The sequence below is a fragment of the Notolepis coatsorum genome (genome assembly GCF_963971535.1).
Source record: "Notolepis coatsorum genome assembly, chromosome: 2".
Taxonomy (NCBI): Eukaryota; Metazoa; Chordata; class Actinopteri; order Aulopiformes; family Paralepididae; genus Notolepis; species Notolepis coatsorum.
This window is the reverse complement of record NC_140166.1, coordinates 178656372-178672754: the sequence shown is the minus strand read 5'-3', so window position 1 is coordinate 178672754 and position 16383 is coordinate 178656372. Positions and strand designations below refer to the sequence as shown.

At 45.3% G+C, this 16383-nt stretch overlaps 1 protein-coding gene across 1 annotated transcript in view; it reads right to left on the bottom strand.

Moving 5' to 3' along the window:
• Positions 1-1134: 1134 nt before the first annotated feature.
• Positions 1135-16383, bottom strand: part of cbr4 (carbonyl reductase 4) — a 28568-nt gene continuing 13319 nt past the window's right edge. Inside the window, exons 4-6 of the mRNA XM_084308007.1 lie at positions 13470-13606; positions 11519-11653; positions 1135-2212 (exon numbers count right to left, since the gene is read on the bottom strand). Coding sequence (XP_084164133.1) covers positions 2034-2212; positions 11519-11653; positions 13470-13606 — 451 coding nt within the window. The 3' untranslated portion in view covers positions 1135-2033. The remainder of the gene's footprint in view (positions 2213-11518; positions 11654-13469; positions 13607-16383) is intronic.

Below are 16383 nucleotides of genomic sequence, written 5' to 3'. Positions count from 1 at the left end.
TATATATATATATATATATATATATATATATATATATATAACTACTGCCTTAAATCACTTTTAGGCTTAATGCAATCACAGTTTCTCTGCATGATATTTTCAGGCACTCGTACGGTGGCCAAAATGAACTTTATCAGGATCTATAAGGAAATAAATACAACTTTATTTTATTTTATTCTAGTATTCAGAGGAAGAGAGCAGTCGTAAGCTGGTGAAAAGTGTAATGCAAGGTGTACTTGTATCTATTTCTGTCATCTCTGTAATGCTATGTTTTCTGTTGTCTGTTCAGAGCATGCTTCCGCCGACAGTTACTGTGGTCACGTTAACATAAAGGACACTTTCTTGATTTCTATGCCAATCTGTGCCTGTATATGAATCGTTCTCTCGATATATTTTAGTTTATGAAAAAAAAGTTAATAAAATTGAACTTCTCTGGATGAAAGGGTGAGTTTTTTTTTTGTGTAGACGAGGAGACCCTTCTTAAAAACCACAATCCCTAAAAATGTGATGAAGTAAAACATGTCTTTTGTTAATTATTCATTATTATTTAATTTGTTGTACAAAAACACAATCATGATGCCAGTGTGTATGAAACAGCAGAGAGCATAATTGCAAATCAAACACGTTATTTGAGGCCCTGTTCAAAACCTTAACATGCACATTAATATTCCAGATACTGGCTAGTAAACTGAATATTGTAAATATTACCATGGAAATGGAACTCACCCAGTCCTACAACACCTAATAGCTAATATCTATCTGCATATCAATCACATTGAGGCTTCTCATAGGTAGGGATTCAAGCTCATCAGGGCTATTGTAGACAGGATATGGCGTCTACACAATGCTAAATCATAAGACGGAGTACTTGATCCTAAATAATATTGACATATTAATGTGCACATAAACACCACTACATCATGCTGTGACACACATGCGGCTTCGGTGAGGAATTGATGAAATAGCAGATGAGATCACAGCATTTCATACCTCAGCAGTGAGCACGACAGTCACCTCCAACCCCATCCGCCCAGACCATAGGTCCAGAGCTGTAAGGGGACACTCAAAACATTCCCTGAGCTAAAAATACCCCCCCCCCCCACCCCTCCTTAATTCCCTCCAGCTGTAGCCACGACTTGTCCGGCTCCTCTCTCTGTGGGGCCCCTCCAGAGGTGGGCTCAGAGAGGGCCCCCGCGGAGGGGGGCGGGCTCGTGCTGGCAGAGCGGGGGTCTCCCGGGGGAGTGAAACACGAGAGCTTCAGTCAGCGCCGGGGCGCCTCTAAAGTCACGGAAAGAGTAACTGCTGATCAAAGTTGAGGCCAGACTCTCTGGAGTCAGCGGGGTTTAGTCACGAGCGACTGTCACAGCGGCTCGGCCCACTTCCCACTCCGACTGGTGACTCAGCAACACGGGGTCTGACCTCTAGTGCTTCTCGTAAAGTGTGTGTCAATTTACAAATTTTGTTCACGCTTGTCGTATTACATTTACAAATGGATTCTCTTAACTGCCCGGGGCAGACAGGGCTACTCTGTGGTGCGAAGAAACAGCAGACGACTTTCTAAAAAGACGATACAAACATAATGCCTACTGTTTCAGTGCTGAATAACACTAGGCCACGTTGACTGAACATAAAAGGCAGCAAAGCATCTTCAGTAAACAAACAAAAAAAGAACAAAAAAATATTAAGTGAGACCGAAACATTTCCATTTAATTTGATGAGTAAATCTTGATCTTAGAAAACATGTGCGCCCACTGTCCAAACACAATGTCAGATGCCTACTACTAACACATCAACACATCAACTCCGCGATAATACATGACTAACACAACACTGTCCTAACGCTGATCCCGAGACAGGACGGGCCAGCTGACGTCACGCCCCTGTCTTCCGCTGGTGAAAGACACGAGGACTCAGCTCTACGCCTCTCACTGACCACCAGTCATCTCCGTGCGGCTGAGCGTGGCGTCCAGCTGCCCAGCTGGGACAGGTCTGTGGTTATGACAGACAGTGGGTCTCTCTCTACAAGGATCTCTCTACATGGCCAGCTGTAGCCCTCCATCCACCACCAGCACCTGTCCCGTGATGTAGGGAGACTCCAACAGGAAGAGGGCAGCCTGGGCCACCTCCTCTGGCTCCCCGAATCTCCCCAGAGGAATGGAGGGCGTTCCTTCCCCCTGCCTCAGCCCTGCCGTCATGTCTGTGCGGATGAAGCCTGGAGGAGAGAGAAGACGGGGATGAGTAAAGACTGAGAAACTCATCATAGGGATAGTAATATATCGGGATAAGGTAAGTGATAAGGTATGAGTAAACAGAAGGAGAGGTCATGATACAGCGTGAGGTCATGGGTACAGTGAAAGTATAGGACAGTGAAAGTACAGTACAGTGAACATGTACTCAAAAAAGGGACCTGATAATGGTCCACTAGGGCAATGTTGACTATTTCCATTAAATAAAAGGTGTTTCAGAGCACTGCCTTAGGCCATGGTTAGACTATGAATGAATGAATGAATGAATGAAAACTTTATTTAACAGATTGCAGAATGGGTACAATACAGTACGGCTCAATACATACAATTGTTAAGGGGATGCAGACCTGAGAAAGACGTTTGTCTTGTTTCCATCAGGGTCCCCCATTTTCATTTCATATAGACATTTATGACATACACAACATACATGACATTTATGGCATAGGGACATATAGGTATTTAGTACTGATACATTTGTGACATAAGCGGTATTCAAATATACGGTACTGTTACCCCTAGATCCTGACAGAGTATATACATATGATGGGGAGGGGACTGTACATTAGGAGGGGGTGGGTGGGTGGGAGGGAAATATACATACGGCGGGGAGGGAATATATACATGCGGTGGGGAGGAGACTGTCTATTAGGAGGTGGTGGGGGTTTTGGGCATTTACGGTGGCCAGTTTCGAATTGCAGCCTCCCGTAGGTGCTCTTTAAGAGCGGTTTTGAATGTGGGCAGGGATTCACATTCCTTTACAGCTTTGGGTAGGGCGTTCCACATTGTTGTGGCATAATTGCGAAACGTGTTTAGTCCCTTGTTTGAGCCGAATCTGGGTTTAACGTGATTTGTTGAGCTTCCTCTGGTGTAGTGGTTGTGGTATTCACTGACCTTTGGGAAGTATTTTGACATGTACATGGGCACCCCGGTCGTATAGTGTATCTTGAAGACCAGGCCCATTGCAAGTTGCTGTACTCTGTCGTCTACTCTAAGCCATCCTAGGTTGTCAAAGTGGGCAGGGGTGAGGTGGGTTCTGGGGTTCAGGTCAAGTAGTAGTCTGACCAGTTTGTTTTGTGATGTTTGTAATTTTGTTTTAAGCGCCTTTTAGGTGCTTTGGTACCATGAGGTGCACGCATAGTCATAGTACCCTTGAATGAGTGCTCCTGCCAGAGTCTTCAGGGTATTCTTGTTTACCAGAGAGGAGATCCGGTACAAGAATCTAGTTCGTTGGTTGACCTTTTTTATTACATTGGATGCCATTTTGTCACAGGAAAGATTTGCCTCTAGGATGGAACCCAGGTAGGTAATTTCGTCTTTCCTTGTGACAATATTGTCACCCACTGTAACTGAGAAGCCGTCGGTCTTGCTGAGTTTGTTATTTGAACCGAAGAGAATGGACTCTGTTTTGCCCATGTGTAATGATAGTTTGTTATCAGCGAGCCATATGCAGATTTTGCCTAGTTCCGTGCTGAGGGTTTTTTCAACCTGCAATTTGTTCTTGTCAGAGACCAGCAGGGCTGAGTCGTCCGCAAACAGGAACAAGTTGCAGTCACAGGCTGACGACATGTAATTTGCATAAATTAGGAAGAGTAGCGGTCCTAGTATGCTTCCTTGTGGAACACCACAGCTCACTGTGAGGGGGGGGGGATAGAGTACCGTTTACCTCTACCATCTGTTCTCTCCCCTCCAGGTAGGATTGCATCCAGCTCACTGATAAGCTATCAAAACCAATTGCCTTTAGCTTGTCCATTAGAATGGAGTTCAAGTTCAAGTTCAAGTTCTTTAATAGTTGTCATACAGAAGTACAGGATACTTTCATACAAAATGCTTCTTACTGTTACGCTCCAGAGACTGTGCTAGACAAGATAGTATCAAATAACATAATAACATAATATAGCATGAATTTAGAAGAAGAAAATGAGGTCAGTGTTCGGTATAGACATATGTACAATGTTCTGAGTTACCATATAATATACAATACACAATACTATGCAGTGTACTAATGTACAGTACTATCTAGTGCAAAGCAGAAATGGGATGAGGTACAATTTTAGGTACAATTTACAGTAAGGTGTACGAGTTGTAGTGCAATCCTTCATCCATAAATATAAAGTGTGGGGAGTGGGTGCTACAGTGTGTTTGTTTAAAGTGGGTGTGTGCTATAAGTGTGTGGAGTGGGTGCTACAGTGTGTTTGTTTAAGTGAGTGTGTGCGTGTGGATGTGTGTGCTATGTGCGTTTGGTGGTTGTTGTTGTGTAGTGTTCATTCATTGTTCGTTTAGCAGCCTGATGGCCTGGGGATAGAAGCTTCTTCTGAGTCTTTCTGTGCTCGCCTTGAGACTCCTGTATCGCTTGCCTGACCGCAGCAGTTCAAAGAGGCAGTTGTTCGGGTGACTGGAGTCTTTAATGATTCTCTTAGCCTTGCCCTTGCAACGCTTGTAGTAAATGTTCTGGAGGGTGGGGAGCCCCCCTCCAATTGTGCGTTCGGCTGAACGTGTCACTCTTTGTAGTCTGCTTTGGTCTTGTGCAGTGCTATTCCCAAACCAGGAGGTGATGTTGCCGGTCAAGATGCTCTCTATTGTACATGAGTAGAAGTTCTTAAGGATCTTCTGGCTGACTTGGAACTTCCTTAGGCGCCTAAGGAAGTAGAGGCGTTGTCGTGCCTTCTTCACAACACTGTTAATGTGTGTGGTCCATGTCAAGTCCTCGGATATGTAGGCTCCGAGGTACTTAAAGCTGTTGACTCTCTCAACCGGTGCCCCGTCGATGCTGAGGGGGCTGTAGTCCTTGACCCCCGACCTCCTGAAGTCCACAATCATCTCCTTTGTTTTGCTGACGTTCAGGGAGAGGCTGTTTTCCTGGCACCATCCCGCCAGGACCTTGACCTCTTCCAGGTAGGCCCTCTCGTCGTTGGCAGAGATCAGGCCCACCACCACTGTGTCGTCAGCAAATTTGACGATTGTATTGCTACTCCGCTGAGCCACACAGTCGTGTGTGTACAGGGAGTAGAGGAGGGGACTCAGAACACAGCCCTGGGGGGCCCCTATGTTGAGGGTGATGGATGAGGAGGTGCAGTTGCCTGCTCTCACCACCTGGGGTCTGCCAGTCAGGAAGTCCAAGACCCACTGGCAGAGGTCATAGCCCAAGCCCAGGTCCCTGAGCTTGGCTATGAGTATGGAGGGGACTATGGTATTGAATGCCGAGCTGTAGTCGATGAATAGCATTCTCACATAGTTCCCCTGCCTCTTGTCCAGGTGTGATGCTGCTGTGTGCAGCACATGGGATATGGCGTCCTCCGTGGACCTGTTGGGGCGGTATGCAAATTGCAGGGGGTCCATGTTGATGGGGAGGGAGGAGCAGATGTAGCCCTTTACTAGCTTCTCGAAGCACTTCATGGCTATGGAGGTGAGAGCTACAGGGCGGTAGTCGTTGAGGCAAGCAGGCTTGGATTTTTTGGGTACAGGGATAATAGTGGACTTCTTCAGGCAGGTGGGGATGACAGCCTGTTCTAAGGACAGGTTAAATATGTCAGTGAATACTGGGGCCAGTTGGTCGGCACAGACTTTTAGGACGCGGCCGGGGATGCCGTCTGGACCTGCTGCCTTCCTGATATTCACTTTTTTAAAGGTCCGCCTCACCTCATGCTCTGTTACCCTGAACACTGCGCCTCCATCAGCAGCCGACCCCCCCCCCCCCCATTGCCGAGGCTTGTGAGCTGGTGTTGTTATTACCAGCATCAAACCTCGCATAGAAGGTATTGAGGTAATTTGCTAAGGAGATGTCACTGTTCAGTTTGAGGGAGGCGCCTTTGTAGTCTGTCATCGTTTTGAGCCCCTGCCACATAGCTCTAGAGTCAGCTTGTTCAAACTGGAGTTAAATTTTATCCCTGTAGCGTCGTTTGGCCTCTGACACTGTCCTCCTTACGTTGTATCGCGCCACCTTGTGGTCATTCATGTTGCCTGCCTCTAGGCCGTCGTTGTATGCTTTGGTGCGCTCTCTCAGAGCTTCACGGACGGATTTGTCTACCCAGGGTTTTTGATTTGGGTAAACTTTCATTTTGGTAGTGGGGATTGTTTCTTTCACCCTAGTACAAACATAGTCCAGCACTGTCTCCGTGTAGGCATTAATGTTATCTGTGTCGCGGAACACATTCCAGTCTGTGTGGTGAAACACTGACCGGATCGTCTCCTCTGACGTCACATCCCATTTCTGCACCTCTCGCGAGACTACGGGAGTACTTTTAATTCTCTGTCTGTACTTTGGTGAAAGAAAAATGGATGCGTGATCTGACTTGCCAAAGCCACTATCAGAATGAGCCTTGTAGCCACCTTTAAATTGCGTGTAACAGTGATCTAGGATGTTACCGCCTCTGGTGTTGCAAGTCACATGCTGATAGAAGTCAGGCAATACCTTTCTCAGATTGGCGCTATTGAAATCTCCCAGAACTAAAATGGCGGCGTTAACATTCGCCACTTGGATTCTATTTACCTCGTCGTGTAGTCTGGAGAGCGCAACCTTGTTGCTGGCTTGCGGTGGAATATACACTCCGACCAGGACGATCGCCGTTAACTCCCTCGGAGTTAGAAAGTTAGAAAGAAAGGACGACACTTGATGGTTATATATTCCAGTTCTGGGGAGCAGTGGTTGGATAATTCCTTCACGTTCGTTGGATCGCTCCAATTTTTGTTAAACATGAAGGCAATACCTCCTCCACGTTGTTTACCGGACTCTGCTGATGACCGATCCTTGGAGTGATTGACAGTGTCGAAGGCCTTTTGTAGGTCCAGCATGACCATGCCGCAGTATTTGCCTGCGTCCACCTCTTGTTTGATGTGGTCGTTCAAATAGAGGAGGCATGTGTCAGTGGAGTGGGACGTTCTGAAGCCAGATTGGAATTCGTAGATTAGATTTTTTTCCGCCAGGTACTTTTCGAGTGTATTTGTGGCGTTTTTTTATACGTTTTTGAATACGTTTCATGTCCCTATTACACAGAAATGCGTTTTTTGGCGTTTTTTTGTGGATACGGCTGAAACGCAAAATTGTGTTTGCGTTTTGGAGAAACGCTAAAAAACGCGCAGACAACAGCGTGTAGTCTGCATGAGCCGTTGTTGCGAAAACGCCCATGCGCAGTAGATACCATCTGCGTGCCCTTCCGGTGACAGAGAGCTGTCCCAAACCAAATAGCTGCAGCTACTATGTGTTGTCAAGTTATTGTTATAAGGACCCCAGTCCAAGCTACAACAGTCTGCATTCCCTTAACAATTGTTTGTATTGAGCCGTATTGTATTGTACCCATATGCAATATGTTAAAGAAAGTTTTTTTTTTTTATCCACTTTTTCTCCCATTTTTCTATATTTTTCTCCCATCCCAATTTCGTATCATCCAATTCAACCCTCCCCTGTCACGAACGCTGTTTCTTGCCTCCCACAAGCCGGCTGCAATGTGGACTAAGTCATACATAGCACAAGTCCCCTCCGGTACTTGAGGTAACAGCAGTCGCATCTTTTCACCTGCGCAGCTCGATCTCTCAGTGTCGAGGAGTAACGCGTGGGAGGCTCACGCTGCCCCCGACACTTCCTGATTCTACTGCGCAGGCGCACCAACCGACTTGTAGGAGTCGCTTGTTCACAACGCCCGATCCCCACCCTTCAGTTTCCCTCCCCGTAATACGGCCAATGTGTATTACTGCGGACGACCAGCTAAACTGAAAACAATGTGGAGAGCTGGATTCGAACACGCGAATCCTAGCGTCTCCACACTGGTGGCAAGTGCCTTGCCCACTACACCACCTAGCCGCCCATGTTAAAGAAAGTTTACATCCATTCATTCTGCTAGCATTACCGATTGGCACTGCCACTGGATAACATGAGCTAGTGTTAGCTATCAAACCCTGTTAGCTCAAAGCTCCTCTTTCAACTTAACAAGCATTAAACAAAATGGCCCAGTCATCTATTCACCTTTGTTTAATACACACAGCGTTGTCTCTAATGTTATCTAACCACTGATAGCTCCCGATATCATCAGTTTGGTGCTGGCTAAGTAGCGTGAGCTAACGTTAGCTTCTAGCCACAATGCTATACTGTTATAATGGCAAATTCCATTGACGTTAGCATGCAGCTAACAATGCTACCGATCGTTTTTTAGACTAAACTATCCGCTCTTGGTGGTCACTTGTGTTGATGTTAGTTTTGTTTCATCAACAAATGACAGGCAGAACACACAGTGAATGTATCCATTTTGTTTATTGCACTTTTATTAGGCTTTGCTGAAAAAGAATTGCTGGAATTTGCTGCATTGAGTAAATAGGCAAGATGGTGGCGCGGCATAGGCGCCTGCCTTATTGACATTTTCTTTGCTGGAGCTTCCAGGAAGTGTATTGGCACATTCAAGTTCTGATTGGTTGAAATTGCCTTCATGTTTGCCACCTACTGCCACCTACTGCTTTGGCAGTATACTACATCAGTGTGCTCGGGTGACAAAAACAAAAAAAAAACGAAAGTGTGACGCCCCGAGCACACTGCTCACGAATGAATTTCACGCGCGGCTCCCTCGTGAGATCGCGCGCCTGGTCAGGCACACTGGACCTACGACTTGAGCGTGCGGAAGCGCACAGAGGAAGGCACATTACATTGGGACAGCTGTAAATGCCTAGTCTATATGCAAAGTCAGTCATTTTAGAATGATGATCAGTGTGACTGTACTCCTGAAAGAGCAGCGTGGAGCCCCAGCAGCAGCAAGAGCACTCTCTCTCTCCCTCTCTCTCTCTCCCTCTCGCTCTCTCTCTCTCTCTCTCTCTCGCTATCTCCCCCCCCTCTTCCCCCCCCCTCTCTATCTGTCTCTGTCGCGACAGACAGGCAACCAGATATAGACAGATAGACAAACAAACAAACAAACAGACAGACAGACAGACAGACAGCCAGACAGGCAACCAGATATGACAGATAGACAAACAAACAGACAGGGCAGGGTACTAACTATAGTAATATTGTTTATTTTCATTGGGAAAGATAGACAAATTAGCTGGCTGAACAACATCTATTGAAAGATAGAGAGAAAACGAGAGAGAAAGAGAGAAAGAAAGAGCTGTACTGTAGTGTATACCCATTCTGCAATCTGTTAATAAAATATACACTGATATAAGCCTACTGGTTGCTGTTCAATCATAATTAGCTGTCAGGAAACAAATAAAACGTTTGTCATTATAGGTGACAAGGTGGATTGACTTAATGACTGCTATATCCTGCTGTTATTATTATTATTATTATTATTATTATTATTATTATGCAACATTGTAATAGTTATAGGTATAAACAAACATACAGACAGGGGGGGTTGGGCATTTATTTGCAGATACAGACACAGCTGGTTGAACAACATCTATATCTGTGGTAATAATGCAGATATTCAATTGTATTTCTGTGACAATACGCGTGGCGCGCTGCCTCAAATAGGATCGAGGCGAAAAAATTGCTTCCCGCTCGCGGCCAGTGTGCCTACTATCGTCCGTTAACATGGGAGCGGAAGTGAAGAGGCAGCCGCCCGTCCGTCCGTTCGTGAGCAGTGTGCTCGGGGCGTGACTCGAGGCGCACAACGTCGCGGCGAAACGCATATGACAATGATACGAAAATGAAACGAAAGGTGTAACCGCACCCTTAGTGGTTCTATGAGTTTTAGACGCAAAGCGCCACATAAACTGGCCCTAACTCACTCAAGTTATTCATTCACTCACTCACAGTTAGCCACTCACTAGTGGCGGCTCTCAGGCATGGCACTTTGTGTAAGACCAGTTCAACCCATGCGACCCATACTTCATGTTGATGACACTGTGTCCTTTCCTTGTTATTGCACTGGGTTCAGGTTAGACTCAACCCAGCTCAGGGTGTACCTTTAAGTACTTAAGCTGTCTGAGAGGGAATTGTACAGTGCTGCTGTTACTATGTCAGATCAGATTCAGATACATTTTATTGTCACGTCATTCAGTAAATTTTACAGCAAAAAATAGTGAAATTCACTTTGTTGTGGTTCCTCGACCATAGCAGCATCCATCCAATATAATATAAATAAAATTAAATAAAAATAGCATAGAATAAAATAAGATAAAATAACAGCAAGGTGGCTATATACAATTATATCAAGAAACTTGACACATGAACTCCAGTCCACAACTATCAGCTACTATCTGCCTTAGCAAGTTACCACAAACATTAAGAAAAGTACACTGCTCTCCAAACACTTGGGATCATTTGTGTTAGTATTAGGGCTGACCTTCAAAGCTTTTTTTGGCAATCGAAGCTTCAGGGCCGAGCTTCGATTTTAATTCGAAGCTTCGGAAAAAACAAAAAAAAAATTATAATTTATTTTTAATTTTTTTTATCTTATGTTGTGGGACTTGTACAGCACTTTGGTAAACTTTGTTGTTTTTAAATGTGCTCTATAAATAAAGTGGATTGGATTAATTAATTAAGTAGCCCCTTTCGTGACTGTGACGCAGCCAACAAGGTTTCACTCGGCTGCGCTGCCAGGGTGCAGTGGGGCTGCTCTCACAGCCAACGACATGACATTACATAATTATGTTGCAACCTTCGTCTATCAAGCAAACAATTATATAAATATTTATATGTAGTTGATAGAGACAATGGCAGAATTCGACTTAATTAAGCACGTTTTATTAAGACATATTTTTATATGGGTCGGGACACTTTAAAAAAGCAGCACAATGAACACAAATCTGTCCGACATAGTCTTAAATAACAAACGGCATTGCTTCGCTTCTTCGTCGACATGTCTGCTGCACATGTCCTTGTTGTTTTCAACACAGATAATCTCCACGTGCTTGTTGTAGAGAGGTGGAGTCGAGGCGCCGCTTAATTTCGTTTCATTGGAATGGAGGCGCAAGATTTTGGAGGCAAAAAAAATTAAAGAAAATTCAATTTTTATATATATTTTTTTACTTTGATTTTTTATTTATTTTCGAAGCTTGTATCATCGAACGAAGCTTCGAAGTATTTAAGACAGCCCTAGTTAGTATCACAAATTCCCCAACAACACCTTTTGACAGGTTTTCCGTTCATTTATTCATCCTTAATCCATTCATGTTCAAGTACTATAACACTGTTCTCCGCTCCTTTTATTGTTATTCCTTCTTTCATCTTTTCCTATGTCGTGTCGGAGCGCTAATGTCAGAGGTGTCTACAGACCGTTGGATTGCTATGTCAATCATTACCCATTGCAACAACAGCCAATTGAAAACAGAGGAGATGGGTGCAGTTGTACCTGGAGCTAGGAGGTTGACCCTGACATTGCGGGAAGCCACCTCTTTAGCCAGGGAGCGGGTGAAGCCTTCCAGACCTGCTTTACTGGCGCTGTACACACACTGGCCTGCGTTCCCCTTCATGCCCACGACAGAACCTGCACACATGCCAGACATTAAAAGGGGCACTTATTTTGCACATAATCTCACACACATCCTAAAACTCTAAACTGTTTTGCACACATTCATTTAGTTTGACAGTTATTGAGAATAAATTAGTTTGAATATGGCCACCAGTGATGTCATCAGGGATATTGTATTAATTATAGCTCCATGAAATTATATATATGAAAAAATAGCAATACCTTCTCGTATACGCATTGCTACTAGGGATGGGTACCTTTCACATTTGAACCGATACGGTACCGGTACCGGTACCTGTGAATCGATACCGGTACCCAACGGTACCTTTTTTCTGTACTTTAGTCTCAAGAAATTTTATTTACCTACCTCAGTCGTGAAAAAAATAATCCAAACTTCAAATAACTACAATTTCGACAGTTTTCGGCTTGCCATTGCTCCGACTGCTTTGTTGTTGAATCAAGTCAAATCCTAGGTAAGAAAGAAGAAAAAAGCTAAAAAATAATAATAAAATAGGTAAAAAATAATAATAAATACAAAATCTGTATCTCACTTGAATCGATACTCGGTAGTACCGACGTGTTTCGGTTCGGTACCTCAAAAGTACCGAATTCGGTACCCATCCCTAATTGCTACCTTATAATTTCATTGGGCTATAATTAACACAACACAAGGATTCAATGTCCCCGATGACATCACTGGTGGCCATATTAAAAACGCATTTACTCTCAATAACTGTCAAACTAAATGAATTTGTGCAAAAATGTTAAACGTTTTTTGATTTGTGTGAGATCATGTGCAAAATAAATCAACAGTGTTTTTTTTTAAGTCCCCCTAACTCTATTTTTCAATGAACACAGGCCTCATCTATAAAACATTGTGACTTTTCAAACGGATTAAAATGGACACACGGCACGGTGGTGTAGTGGTCAAACACTGTCGCCTCACAGCAAGAAGGTCCAGGGTTCGATTCCCGCTTGGGGACCAGGTTTCCATGATGCCAGTTACCCAGGTGGGGTATCTCCCAGACCTTTCTGTGTGGAGTTTGCATGTTCTCCCCGTGTTCGCAAGGGTTTCCCCCCCGATAAGATAAACCCAATGGAAAAACATGCACAACAACAAGATCGCTAACGCTGTGGCGTCCTTGACGAAGACGGACAGGAGCACTTGGATTGGTCCCCTGGCGCGGCTCACGTTGACGCCTGTCTGCTCCCGGCTTCCCTTGGGGGGAAGGACGATGGGATGGGTTAATCGCAGAGACGAATCGCATGCATGCATCGCATGCGTGCCGATTGATGACCTCTGAGCAGGTCCCAAATTATTATTATTATTTATTATGGACACACAATTTTAACTCTATATTATAATATATAACTTTTATTGGGGGCGACAGTGGCTGGAGGTAGAGCAGTCGTCTGGTAATCCGGGAGGAGCGGGAATCAAACCGGGAACCGCGATTCCCGCTCCTCCCGGGCAGCATGTCAAAGTGTCCTTGAGCAAGACACTTAACCCCGGCCCTAACTGCTCCCGATGAGCAGGTTGGCACCTTGCATGGTTGCCTCCGCCGTCGGTGTGTGATTGTGTGAGTGAATGGGTGAAATGTGAGGAACAAATTGTAAAGCGCTTTGGATAAAAGCGCTATATAAATGCAGCCATTTACCATTTAATAGAAAACATCAAGATAGCAAGACAAGAAAGTAATGATGGCTTCTACTGCCTCCTAGGGGCCATAATGAAAATAGGTTTACTTCTCCTTGCTGAACTCAGACTGGTATTATGACTGGTATTATGTAATTCTTGTGAGGACAGTGTTAGTGATATAGGTCTTAGTACCTATATTGACAATGGCTGCTCCCTGGGTCTGGAGCATGCTCCTTAGAGCTGCCTTGCAGGTCAGCATGGTCCCCAGCAAGTTGGTGTTGAGTACAGCCACCATGTCTTCTGGTTTAGTCCTCAACAATAGACCATCCCTACACACACACACACACACACACACACACATTTACATTTACATTTACATTTAGTCATTTAGCTGACGCTTTTATCCAAAGCGACTTACAAGTTCTGTACGACAAGCCATCAGGAAGGGCACAACTCTATCAGCTGAGCAACAATGTTCATCAAAGTGTTGAGTGCTACAGTGTAGGTTAGTTTATTAGGACAAGTGCATGACAGTACGGTTAGTTAGGGTTAGATTTTTTTTTTTTTTTTTTTTTTTTAATTCAGATAATGGTTGAAGAAGTGCGTCTTTAGTCGACGGCGAAAGATTGGACGTGATTCGGCTGTCCTAACTGGGGTGGGTAGTTCATTCCACCATTGTGGGGCAAGGACTGAGAATAGGCGACTTCTCTTTGATGACCCTCCCGGAGCTTGGATAGGAGTAGGTCTGAGGCGGCCAGAAGATGCAGAGCGTAGGGGTCTTGAGGGTGTGTAGTTAGAGACCATTGACCGGAGGTAGGCGGGAGCGGTTCCCTTTGCCGCACGGTATGCTAGGTCGAGGGCCTTGAAGCGGATTCGTGCAGCAATGGGGAGCCAGTGCAGGTCCCTAAGAAGTGGGGTGACATGGGCCGACTTCGGTAGGTTTGAGATCAGGCGGGCCGCTGCGTTCTGAATGAGTTGAAGAGGCTTAGTGGCAGTGGCCGGGAGGCCAGCGAGCAGTGCATTGCAGTAGTCGAGGCGGGAGATGACTGTTGATTGGACGAGGAGTTGGGTGGCTTCTTTTGTCAGGAAGGGGCGTATCCTTCTGACGTTGCTCAGGAGGAATCGGCAGGTTCTGGTCGTCGCTGCGATGTGAGCAGAGAAGTTCAACTGGTCGTCGAGGACAACACCAAGGTTCTTGGCGGTCGGGGACGCAGTCACAGCTGCATTCTCGACTGTGATTGAAAGGTCGGTTAGGGGGGAGGATTTGGCCGGCAGGTGGAGCAATTCTGTTTTGCTTAGGTTCAGTTTGAGGTGGTTGGACGTCATCCAGGCTGAGATGTCGGACAGACAGGCCGAGATCCGCACAGAGACGTGGATATCTGAGGGAGGGAAGGAGAGGAAGAGTTGAGTATCGTCGGCATAACAATGGTAGGAGAAGCCATGAGACGTGATAATGTTACCCAGTGATTTAGTGTAGAGGGAGAAGAGAAGGGGTCCTAAAACCGAGCCCTGGGGGACACCCGTCCGCAGGGGGCGGGTGGCCGACAGGGTCCCTCTCCATGACACTTGGTAGGAGCGGTCATTGAGGTATGATGACAGCCATGTCAGCGCAGAGCCAGCCACTCCCATTCCTGCGAGGGCCGCAAGGAGGATCTGGTGGTTGACTGTGTCGAAGGCTGCAGATAGATCTAGGAGAATCAGGACAGAGGAGAGGCCTTTCGCTTTTGCTAAGTGAAGTGCCTCTGTGACCGCAATGAGGGCTGTCTCTGTGGAGTGACCAGTCCTGAAGCCTGACTGATTAGGGTCTAGGAGGTCATTCTGTAAGAGATAAGTAGTAAGTTGGTTGGATACAGCACGTTCAAGTGTTTTAGAAAGGAAGGAGAGAAGAGAGACAGGACGGTAGTTGCCTATGACAGTAGGGTTCAGGGTTGGTTTTTTTATGAGCGGCGTGACTCTGGCTTGTTTTACACACACACACACACACACACACACACACACACACACACACACACACACACACACACACACACACACACACACACACACACACACACACACACACACACACACACACACACACACACACACACACACACACACACACACACACACACACACACACACACACACACACACACACACACACACACACACACACACACACACACACACACACACAAATCGGATCCATAATTTATTTACTTATTTATCATATCACATCGCATCCCATTTCTAATCTCAATCATAGAAAACCTGCAGATGGTTGATTGATTGATTGATTGAAAACTTTATTAACAGATTGCAGAATGGGTACAGTACAGTACAGCTCCATACATACAATTGTTAAGGGGATGCAGACCAGAGAAAGACTTTGGTCTTGTTTACATCAGGGTCCCCCATTTTCAATTCATCATAACATATATTACACACACGACATACAGATAGAGAGTACTGCTACATCTATACATTTATGACATACCAGATTTGCAAATACAGTACTGTTTGTGATACAAAAAGAGTCCAGAAAAGAGAGTATATACATTTGACGTAGAAACTGTACATTGGAGGAGGTTGGGTAGGTGGGGGTGGGGTTTGGCGGGTGGGGAGGACTGTACATTGGAGGTGGTTGGGTGGGTGGGGTTGGGTGGGGGGCGGGGGTAGGAGGGGTGGGTGTTGGACACTGTACATCTGTACAAGCAAAACTGTACATTGGAATATTGACAAAACCATACTTGGTCATTTACTGTACATTGGAGGGGGTTGGGTTAGGACATTTACAGGGGCCAGTTTCGAATTGCAGTCTCCCATAGGTGTTCTTTGAGAGTGGTTTTGAAAGTGGGTAGTGATTCACATTCCTTTACAGCTTTGGGTAGGGCGTTCCACATTGATGTGGCATAATTCAAGAGTCAAGAGTCACTTTATTGTCCCATCAGCTGGGAAATTTGTCTTGGGCTTACACCCACTATAGCCACAGATACATACATACAGACATGACACAACACAACTGACTCCAAACAATACACAGTATAAAAGATACAGTAAAGTACCTGCACAGCAGGATGTCTGGCAACACCACATTAGAATAGTATACACAAATAATATAGTA